This window comes from Mobula birostris, chromosome 5 (assembly GCF_030028105.1).
Source record: "Mobula birostris isolate sMobBir1 chromosome 5, sMobBir1.hap1, whole genome shotgun sequence".
Classification (NCBI taxonomy): Eukaryota; Metazoa; Chordata; class Chondrichthyes; order Myliobatiformes; family Myliobatidae; genus Mobula; species Mobula birostris.
This window is the reverse complement of record NC_092374.1, coordinates 186,696,181-186,707,613: the sequence shown is the minus strand read 5'-3', so window position 1 is coordinate 186,707,613 and position 11,433 is coordinate 186,696,181. Positions and strand designations below refer to the sequence as shown.

Below are 11,433 nucleotides of genomic sequence, written 5' to 3'. Positions count from 1 at the left end.
TCTGCTCAGCCCAAGCCTCAAGTTTTTCTTCCCCATCGGATGTGGGCTTGGTTCCAGAGAACATTCCCAACCTACAATAACTTTGGCTCTCCACAGATATCCTTCTTCATTTATCAGCCAGTGATACAATAGCCAAAACGAGCTCAGGATTAAATCAACAGCTGAAGAAATCAGTAGACCTCTCACATCTCACATCAGACAACTCCTTCCCCTCACTCCACAGAAACAAGAACAACTTTTCTTTGAAGTCCTTGCTCTCAGCTATGAGAAACACAAATTCCAATTGGGCACCCTCACCTCCACTCCCCTCTTCTCTGAAAGTATGGACAGCCTCTCCCGGGACCCCAGTGGTAACAGGCAGATCCATTCCTGTTACGTCAGCGCTGGTCTGAACTAACACCACATCTTTCCCCTCCATTTGGTCAAGTTGCCACTCCATGATCGTAACTTTCCCTCATGCTCCAACAATACTTAAAACTCTAATCAACATTCATCTGGGCTGCCAAAGCACACACGACCTTCTGAATGTCGCTCGAAATCCACCTCGAACAAACAGGTCTCCCACGAGAATACCGGTCCTTCCTCCTTGAAGTCATTCATCTGCACAAAGCCCCTTGTGCAACAGGGACGGTATCCTCTGTCATCTTCGCTCCTGTCTTCTCCCAGCTTCCACCAAAAAAGACATCAACCCTCACCAATGTTCTTCACAAAACTTCTCCACACAGCGTTCTCCAGAACCTTCTCCCAATTCCACCAAGCTGATTGGCTGACACCACATTCCTAAGTTGAACCACAAAGTCTCTTTACTCAGCTCAAAGCCAAACAGGCTGAAAGTAGAACAGACTGCTCTTACAGAGAAAATGAAATATTTACAGCATAGCAGCAAAAACCTTAACCAACACATTACATTGAAAAGAAACAATATAATTTGTTAATTTTCTCTGATATAGCTTCCACTCAATTTCAAGTGTCACAATCTTGTTCACTCATCTATATGGAACTTTATAAACAACAGCACAATTTCCCGTTCACAAATCCCATATCGATTCTGCTTAATTTCTAAGCTTTTTAATATTGCATATTCCAATATTTTCCCCAAATACTGATTTCAGGTTAACAGGGTTAGTATATTCTTACTACTTTCTTTCTTGCTCCTTTTGTAAATGGTTTGCTTCCATCCATCTGCAGGAGACATATTAGAATAAGTTAATTTTTAAATGATATGGAGAGGCTTCACTATCTTATTTCTCCAGCTCTTTCAAACACCTTGATTGTAGTTCATAGACTCATTGTGTTTTAATTTCAGACCCACTAACTTCTTCAGTATTTCTTTATTCACAGTTATCCCTCCGCCTCCCCGTGGATCCTATGCTTCCTACTTCTGGGACTTTGTTCAGGCGGGAGGAGAGAGAGCAGCACACCGCGCGTGCGCAGCCCTCTGGTGAAAAATGATATCATATCCGTTAAATAGGGGCCGTGGACAATTCTGATTTGATGGAGGTAGACGTGAAAGCACGGAGGAACATCTGGAGAAATTTCTGAAACACCAGTTCGCTGCTGTTGTTACTGCGCGGTTGGGAATCTTCCAGAGGGAAGACCTCAAAATCCTCGGCTTTGCCTGCTGCTGGTGACGGAGAAGGAGGTCGACTCGTTCTGACAGAGATGGCTCTCAGTACTCGGTGTCGGAGAGCTGATCGGAGGCTCAAAGTTTTCGGATGACTCAGATTCGGTCTGTGGTCAGGGATGGCAGGGAGAGTTTTTCTTCCTTCTCCTGCCTACATGAGATGTGGGACATTTGAGAGACTTTGAACTTTTTACTGTGCTCATGGACTTCTTCAAGTTATGGTATTGTTGCACTGTTGTAACTATATGTTATAATTATGTGGTTTTGTTAGTTTGTCCAGTCTTGGTCTGTCCTGTGTTTTGTGATATCACACCGGAGGAAATATTGTATCATTTCTTAATGCATGCATTACTAAGTGACAATAAAAGAGGACTGCGTGTCTTTATAATCTAAATTATTCTATATTCACTTGCTGTGTTGCACCTGTGAACACATTTGCCCTCTAGTCTCTCCCCTCCAATCCCAACCTTACGATCAAACCTGCAGACAAAGGCAGTGCTGTTGTAGTGTGGTGCACTGACCTCCACTTTCCTGAGGCCAGGTGGCGGCTCTCAGACACTTCCTCATATCCACCCCTTGAAGAGGACCCCACACTGGACCATCAGAAAACTGTCTCCAACAACGTCACTGACCTCATCGACACTGGAGAATTCCCACCCACTGCCAGCATACCTCCCTCCCCATCTCTGGAGACAAAATGTCAACTGACATCTTTAATAAACCTACTGATTCCCACTGTTTTTAACTATACCTCTCCCCACCCTGTCTCCTGAGTGGGTGCGATGGTGGGCAAGAGACTTGTATTGCTGTCGTCTTATTTTCTTCTGTTGCAGTTGCTGCTTGTGTTATTGTGTGTTGTGTTGTTGTGCTGAACATTGTAGACGTGCTCTGCTTGCGCTAGAATGTGTGTCAACACTTGCAGGCTGCCCTCAGCACATTCTTGGGTGTGCTGGTTGTTATTACATGTTTAACTATATCTTTTGATGTTTACGTGATAAATAAAATGAATCTGAATCTAATGTCACTATTGCAAGAGGCTGAAGTTATGTCACGAGAGATTACTGACACTAGAAATGTAGTGTAATGGCTATAGGCTTTACAGTATCAGCAACCCGGGTTCAATTCCCACCGCTGTATGTAAGGACTTAGCACGTTCTCTCCGTAACCACATGGGTTTCCTCCAGGTGCTCTGGTTTCCTCCCAAAGTCCAAAGATGTACCGATTGGCAGGTTAGTTGGTCTTTGTAAATTGTCGTATGATTAGGCTAGGGTTAAATTGGGGGTTGCAAGGCAGCACGTCTGGGCTAGAAAGGTCTGTTCCTTGCTCTATCCCAATAAATTTAAAAAATCTGGATCAACACACACAAAATGTTGGAGGAACTGAGCAGCCGGACAGCATCTGCGGAGAGAAATGCACAGTTGATGTGTTGGGCTAAGGCACTTCATCAGGACAGGAAAGGCAGGGGTAGCAGCCAGGATGAAAAGGGAGGGGGCTTGCAGGTGATAGGTGAATCAAGGTGAGAAGGGGAAGGCAGGAGGTAGGGACAATAAAGAGAGAGTAATGTGAGAAGCTGGGAGATGTCTACAAGACAATGAATCTCAGTGTAGTAAATAGTAACATAGAAAGCCATTGATAACTTTATATTGAATCTTGAACTTAGACAGGCAAAGGGCTGAACTAGAAGGAATCTGATAGGACAGTAGACCACGGAGGAATGGGAAGGGGAAGGAGGTGGGGAACCAAAGGGAGGAAGATGAAGTTAATAGACAGGTTGGGAGGGTGGGGAGAAGAAAGAGAGAGAGTAACGGGGCCACTGATAACCATGTTTTTGGATTTGTTTCTCCTTTTTCCGAATGTTAACATTTTATCACCTTTGTGTTTCTTTGCATCCACTGCATCATCTTAAACAGCCTTCTCCTCAAACTCGTGTTATACCCATCTAATGTAATGCTGCAGCAAGAGGCTAAAGTTATGTGCTGATGATTTTGATTATGTTGTCTTCAGAAAACTGTTTTTCCGTTCTTTGTTAGCCTGAAGTTTTGTGCTAACTCTTTGGAACCATTAACTCAATCCACGCCCCCTCCCACTGTGATTTGGAATTATTTCTTTCCCTCACCTACTGCTGTCTCAATTGTCACCCATTCCCAATAGGCTCTGCTATCGGGGTGTGGGGCTGTCTAGAATAATCCCCATAGGGTGATTGCTCCATTCCTATTTCTGACACCGGAGACGATCCCACCAGGACGTCCACCAGCTGAGATACTCTCCCTGATTAGCAATGCCACTCCCCCATCTCTTTACCTCCTCCCTGTCTCCTTTTAAACATCTGACTCCTGGAATATCCAGTAGCCTTTCCTGCCCTTGTGACAGCCAAGTTGCACCATCATAGTTCCATGTACGAACCTATGATCTAAGTTCACCATCTTTGTTCCTAATACTTCTTGCATTAAAAAAGGTACACTTCAGTTTTGCTCTGTCAACTGCCTGTCCTTCCTCACCATTTCCCTATATCTTGTATCAACCTGTATACTAATTGCCCATCCTCTGACCCAGCCTTTCTCAACCTTTTTGCCCTGGAGGAACCCTTGAAATAATTTTCCGGTCTCAGGGAACCCCAGTATAAAAATCATTATATCTACAGCTCATGGTACGTTACCATGAACAGTAATTTGTAGATACTTATTTCCTTATTTATTGATTTGCTTATTTATTTATTATTATTATTTTACTTATTTTATTTATTTTTTCTTCTGTACAGTATTGTGTTTTGCATTGAACTGCTGCTGCTAAGTTAACAGATTTCACATCACATGCCTGTGATAATAAACCTGATTCTGATATAATAATCCAAAGATAATTGTCAATGCTCTTCTGAGTAGGGAATACATTTTTAGTTTACATTTCTTGAAAGTAAACAAGAAAAAGCTTGCTCATACATGAATGGTAGGATACTCTTCTTTCTCAGAAATCCAGAACTTGTCCAGGGGCAGGTCAGTAAATCCCATCTTGAGTGCACAATCAGACTGCATCTCACAAAGTTCCTCCTCTTCTCTCAAAGTCAAGTTCTAAGAAGAGCAGAAGATTCAGAGAAAAGGTCCCTCACCCAGTCGTATACTTGTGTTGAAAGGGAGGAAAAATACTGTTCAATTTTGTTCTGCAGTTATTCCAGGTGATTTTCAGTAAGACTCGAGACTCTTTGGTGTCCATCCTCACTCTCAAGCCCAAGCAGCATTGGAAACATTTCAAGATTTCCTTTTGCAACATGATTTTTCCAAATACTCATACAGCACTACAGCACAAAAACAGGCCCTTCAGCCCATCTAGTCTATGCTAAACTATTAATCTGCTAAGTCCATTGACCTGCACCAGACCATAGCCCTCCATACCCCTCTCATCCATGTACCTATCCAAATGTCTCACAGATGTTGAAATTGACGCTGCATCCATCACTGGCAGCTCATTCCACACTCTCATCACCCTCTGAGTGAAGAAGCTTCCCATCATGAGCCTTTAAACATTTCACCTTTCACTCTTAACCCATGACCTCTAGTTGTTATCTCACTCAACCTCAGTGGAATAAGCAGCTTGCATTCACCCTATCTTGTACATTCTTCATAATTTTGTATATTGTTATCAAATCTCCCCTCAATCTTCTATGTTCTAGGGAATAAGTACCAACCTATTCAACCTTTCCCTATAACTCAGGTCCTCAAGATCCAGCAACATCCTTGTAAATCTCCTCGGCACTCTTTCAACCTTCTTTACATCTTTCCTGAAGGTAGGTGATGAAAACTGTACACAATCCTCCAAATTAGACCTCACCAACGTCTTATACAATTTCAATATAATGTCCCAACTCCTCCATTTATTTATGAATGCCAATATGCCAAAGTGTTCTCTACAAACCTAAAACCCTGTCTACCTGTGATGTCACTTCCAAGGAACTATGGATCTGTAGACTGAGATCCCTCTGCTCTACCACACTGCCCTACTACTCACTGTGTAAGACCTACCCTGGTTGGTCCTTCCAAACTGCAACACCTTGTATTTGTCTGCATTAAATTCCATTTGCCATTTTCCAGATCCCACTGCAAACTTTGATAGTCTTCCTCGCAGTCCACTACACCCCCAAATTCAGTAGGACCTGGAAAATGGCAAATACAGCAACTGAAACTTCTTGACCAACCTCCCATGCGGCACCTTGTCAAAGGCCTTGCTAACATCTATGAAAACGACATCCACTGCCTTGCTGTCATCAGCTTTGCTGGTAAATTACTCAAAAACTCTGTAGATCGGTTTGGCACAAGTTATACTTCATACAAATGTTTGTACTTTATTGTCGCCAAACAATTGATACTAGAACATACAATCATCACAGCGATATTTGATTCTGCGCCTCCTGCTCCCTGGAGTACAAATCAGTAGTAAATATAAAAAATTTAAATTATAAATCATAAATAAGAAATAGAAAAGGGAAAGTAAGGTCGTGCAAAAAAAAAAAACTGAGAGGCAGGTCTGGATATTTGGAGGGTACGGCCCAGATCCGGGTCAGGATCCGTTCAGCAGTCTTATCACAGTTGGAAAGAAGCTGTTCCCAAATCTAGCTGTATGAGTCCTCAAGATCCCAAGCCTTCTCCCGAGCGAAGAGGGACAAAAAGGGTGTTGACTGGGTGGGTCGTGTCCTTGATTATCCTGGCAACACTGCTCCGACAGCGTGCTGTGTAAAGTGAATCCAAGGACGGAAGATTAGTTTGTGTGATGTGCTGCGCTGGGTTCACGATCTTCTGCAGATTCTACTAGTCCTGGACAGGACAACTTCCATGCCAGGTTGTGATGCACCCAAGAAGAATGCTTTCTACAGTGCATCTATAAAAATTAGTGAGGGTTTTAGGGGACAGGCCAAATTTCTTTAGCTTTCTCAGGAAGTAAAGGCACTGGTGGGTCTTCTTGGCAGTGGGCTCTGCTTGGTTGGACCAAGTCAGGTTATTTGTGATATTGACCCCGAGGAACTTAAAGCTTTTGACCTGTTCCACTTGTGCACCACTGATGTAAATGGGGTTGTGCGGTCCGCTACTCCTTCTGAAGTCAACAACCAATTCCTTCGTCTTGCCGACGTTGAGGGATAGGTTATTGTCTTTACCATGCCACCAGGTTCTTAATTTCCTCTCTGTACTCAAACTCATCATTACCTGAGATACAGCCTACAATTGTTGTGTCATCAGCAAACTTGTATATTGAGTTGGATGGAAACTTGCCTACACACCAAGTTACCACACACAAAGTCATGTTGACTAGACCTAATCAGTCCCTGTGTGTCCAAATATATCTGGTCCCTTAGAATATCTTCCAATAATTTTCCCACTACTGATATCAGGCTCACCAGCCTATAGTTTCCTGGCTTATTCGTAGAGCTTTTCTTAAAGAGCAGAACGACATTAGCTATTGTCCAATCCTCCAGCACCTAAGGATGTTCTAAATATCTCTGCTGAGGCCCTTGCAATTTCTGTACCAGCCTCTCACAGGGTCCGAGGAGTTTAACTCTGGGAGTTTATCCACCTTAGTTTACCTCAAGACAGCAAACACTTCCTCCTCTGTAATCTGTGTAGGGTCCATTAGCTCACTGCTGCATTGTCTCACATGTATCGACTCTGTGTCTCTGTGTCCATCTCCGAATACAGATGGAAAAAAAATCCATTTGAGATTTCCCCGATCTCTCTTGGCTCCTCAAATAGATGCCCACTCTGATATCTCAGAGGACCAACTTTGTGTCTTTCTATCCATTTGCTCTCAATATATCTGTAGAATCCCTTGGGATTCTCATTCATCATGTCTACTAGAGCAACCTCATGTCTTCTTTTAGCCCTGCTGATTATCTTCTTCAGTGTTCTCTTGCATTTCTTATACTGCTCAAGTACTTCATTTGTTCCTGGTCCTATACCTGCTATGCATCTCCTCCTTTTTCTTAACCAGGGGTTCAATATCTCTTGATATTACCAAGGTTCCTTTTCTTCTTACAGAAACATCTGCATGATGATAAGCTAGGACACATCATCAGGGATGTTACCTGTGGTCGTCGGGTGTTTCAGGTCTTTCAACATCATGCACCCTCGCCAAGGCGACCCGACCAGGGTTAATCAGACCCTGGCCTGTGATCTAGCAGCAACCCATGGATCTGCCCTTTTTATCCAGAGCCATCTCGATGCTTTCTCTGCTGCATCTATGGTGGTAGAAACGGCTCTCCTTCTTCTCTCTCCCGTGATTCCAAGTGCAGGGTATACTTTGGAGAGCGACTGGCCTGCAAAGCCACGGCAGCCGGCCTCCACAGGCCAACATTTGCTCTCCAGCCTCTTCTTTGGCAGTCGTTCTTTAGAACTTCATACTTGGCTCTTTTCCGATCGTAGTCCTCCTCCATGCATTCTTCCCACGGCACGGTAAGCTCAAGCATAAGAACGGACTTCAATGAGTCAGAGCACAACACAATGTCAGGCTGCACTCCTAATCCTAAACCTGTTATCCTTGCCTTTTATTCTTATAGGAACATACAAATATTGTACTCTCAAAATTTCACTTTTGAAGGCCTCCTTCTTATCAAGTACACTTTTGCCAGAAAGCAACCTGTCCCAATTCACATTGGCCAGATCCTTTCTAACGCCATCAAAACTGGCCTTTCTCTAATTTAGAATCTCATCCCAAGGACCAGACCTATCCTTTTCGAAAGTTAGCTTGAACTAATGTCATTATGGTCACTAGATGTAATGTACTCCCCACACAAACTTCTGTCACCAGCCTTCTCTCAGTCCATAATAGTGCATCTAGTACCACATTCTCTCTAGCTGGGATTTCTATGTATTCATTAAGGAAACTTCCCTGAACATATTTGATAAGCTCTTTCCCATCTAGTTCTTTCACAGTATGGGAATCCCAGTTAAAATGTGACAAGTTAAAATCACCTACTATCACAACCTTATGTTTCTCGCAAAAGTCTGCGAATTCTCTACAAATCTGCTCCTGTAAACTGCTGGGTAGTCTGTAATATAATCCCATTATCGTGGTTATACATTTTTATTCCTCAGTTCTACTCGCAGAGCCTCACTGGATGAGCTCTCCTGTCTAACCTGACTGAGCACTGTTGTGACATTTTCTCTCACGAGTAAAGCCACCCCTCCCACTTTAATCCCTCCTGCTCTATCACATCTAAAACAGTGGAAACCCAGAGCATTGAGCTTGTTCCTTCTGCAAACAAGTCTCACTAAAAGTTACAATGTCATAATCCCACATGCTGATCCGTGCCCTAAACTCATCTGCCTTTCTTACAATACTCCTGGTGTTGTAATATACACAGCTCAGAACATTAGTCACTCCATCATCAACCTTTTGATTCCTGTAGGCTTAACAACATCTTTCTCCACAACCACTCCACTATCTGTTCTGGCACTGCGGTTCCCATTCTCCCTGCACCTCCACTTTAACCCCTCCTGTGCAGCACTATCAACCTTCCTGTGAGAATATTAATCCCCCTCCAGTGCAGGGGCAAACCGTTCCTCTTGTACAGATCCAACCTTCCCCAGAAGAGAGCTCAATTTTCCAAAGGGGTCAACTCCTTAAAGGATCAGCAAACAATTGATAAAGAGAAAATAAAGTGTGTGTAAATCAGCATGAGGCAGAACGGCTGACTCAATATGTGAAAAGGAAACGAGTCGAAGGTAAAAATACATCCACCCCACACACATGCACACACCATCCCTTCACTCAATGGCCACTTTATTAAGTACAGCAGGGGAACCCGGTGGGGTATTCTGCTGCTGTCACCATCCACTTCAAGTTACAACGTGTTCTGCATTCAGAGAAGCTCTTCAGCACAGTGCTGTTGTAATGTGTGGTTACTGTCACCTTCCTGTCAGCTTGAACCAGTCTGGACATTCTCCTTTGACCTGTCTCATTACCAAGGCATTTCACCCAGAACCTCTGCTCACTGGATGTTTTATTTTTCCAGCCACCATTCTCAGTAAACACTAGAAACTTTGTAAGTGAAGATCCGAGGAGATCAACAGTTGCTGAGATACTCAAGCCAACCTATCTGGCACCATCAATCATTCCATGATGGAAGTCACTTTGATCATATTTTCTTCCCCTTTCTGATGTTTGAACTTTACGTGTTGACCATGTCTGCAAGCTTTTATGAATTGAGTTGCTGCCACAAGATTGGCTGATGATATATTCACATTAATGAGCAGGTGTGCAGGTGTATCTAATGTTGCGGCCGCTGAGTGTATCATGAAGAAGCAGAAAAGGACACATGGATTCAAACAAAGGCTTGATGTCCATCTACATGAAAGAGAAAAGTCCCTGAAATGGCAAACTGAGGATTGTCTGATGGAGAAATAGGTATCAATACACAAGAAGTTAATGAGACTGAAACTTGTCAAAGCCCATTGGGTACATGAACTACAATCAAAGGTTTGAAAGAGCTGGATAACTGAGATAGTGGATCCTCTGGGCATCATCCTAAAAAAAACATATTCTAATATGTCTTCTGTAGATGGATGCAGGCAAACGTGACCCATTTCAAAAAGGAGCAAGATAGAAAATATAGAAGTTCGAAATCTGTTAACCTGAAGTCAGTATTTGGGGAAAATCCTGGAATATTATACAATATTAGATTGCTTCGAAAACAGTCAGCATCGACATGGGATTCCTGAAAGGGAAACCATGCTGTGGTGTAAAATGTCCCACAATAGGTGAGGGAACAAGATTTAGCCACTTGTAATTGTGGGGTGGTCTCTACCAGTGAAGATTCAGAGATGAATGTCATTGCTTTTGTTTCTCAGAACCCTGTCAGTCCAGTAAAAATGAACAAACTATTTAACAGGTGAATGGAAATCTTCTTCACTCAGAGGACTGTAAACATTTGGAATTCTGTGTCTTGGTAATTTATTGCATTAGAAATTGTGAATACTGAAACATAAGATGTTTTATGAAAAGGTGGAATCTTGAACTCATAATCTACCTTGCTGTGACCTTTCACCTTACTCTCTATCTGCATTGCACTTTCTCTGTAACCCTTTATTCTGCAATGTTATTGTAACACCTCAGTGCACAATGTAATTAATTGATCTGTATGAACGGTATATGAGACAAATCCTTTACTTTATTTGTGACAGTAATAAACTCATTTACCAGTTTCATGTGAGGATGATCGGAACATCAGCTATGATCTTGTGGACTGACACAGCAGATTCCAATGACATAAACTCCCCTTATTTCTCAATACGTTGTTCAGTTCTGTAATCAGACTGAGTCTACCTTCCTTTCATTTTCACAGGTAGCTGAACCACTCCTTGGTTCAATGTTCAACGTTTATGACTGGAAGCTGTTGTTAATTTTACTCTCCACACATCCCCCAGTCTCAGTGCTCAGAGTCCAAAGTCCAGGAATCTGAGACGTTGGAAACTTCCCTGAATTGTCTGGAAACTTTGGCTCCCGCTCGGTGCTTGGATATGTTGTTGCTCGCTCTTCTGTTCACTCTGGGAGTTTTTCTCACGGAAGGTAAGGAGATGGTTTTACACTCAGTCAGGACACAGGAATGGTTTAGACAGACACCCAGATGGGACATCCCCACTCCGGCACTCAATACCACAGCACCACTCAGGTACAAAACGGCACCCGCCCGTCATCTCCTCAACAGGCTATCCAGGCAGCCTCCTCCTGTACTGCCATGTGGAGGCTAGACACAGATCAGAGGTACAGCACCTCTTATTATTAGAGCACCTCTCATTATTACAGCACCTCTCATTATGTTCTTATTATTA

The 11,433-nt window shown here is 43.0% G+C and overlaps 1 protein-coding gene across 1 annotated transcript in view; it reads left to right on the top strand.

Annotated features, from left to right (window-relative positions):
• Nucleotides 1-11,090: 11,090 nt before the first annotated feature.
• The window catches only part of LOC140198135 (uncharacterized), a 198,424-nt gene continuing 198,081 nt past the window's right edge, over nt 11,091-11,433 (top strand). The window contains exon 1 of the mRNA XM_072259089.1: nt 11,091-11,170. Coding sequence (XP_072115190.1) covers nt 11,122-11,170 — 49 coding nt within the window. The 5' untranslated portion in view covers nt 11,091-11,121. The remainder of the gene's footprint in view (nt 11,171-11,433) is intronic.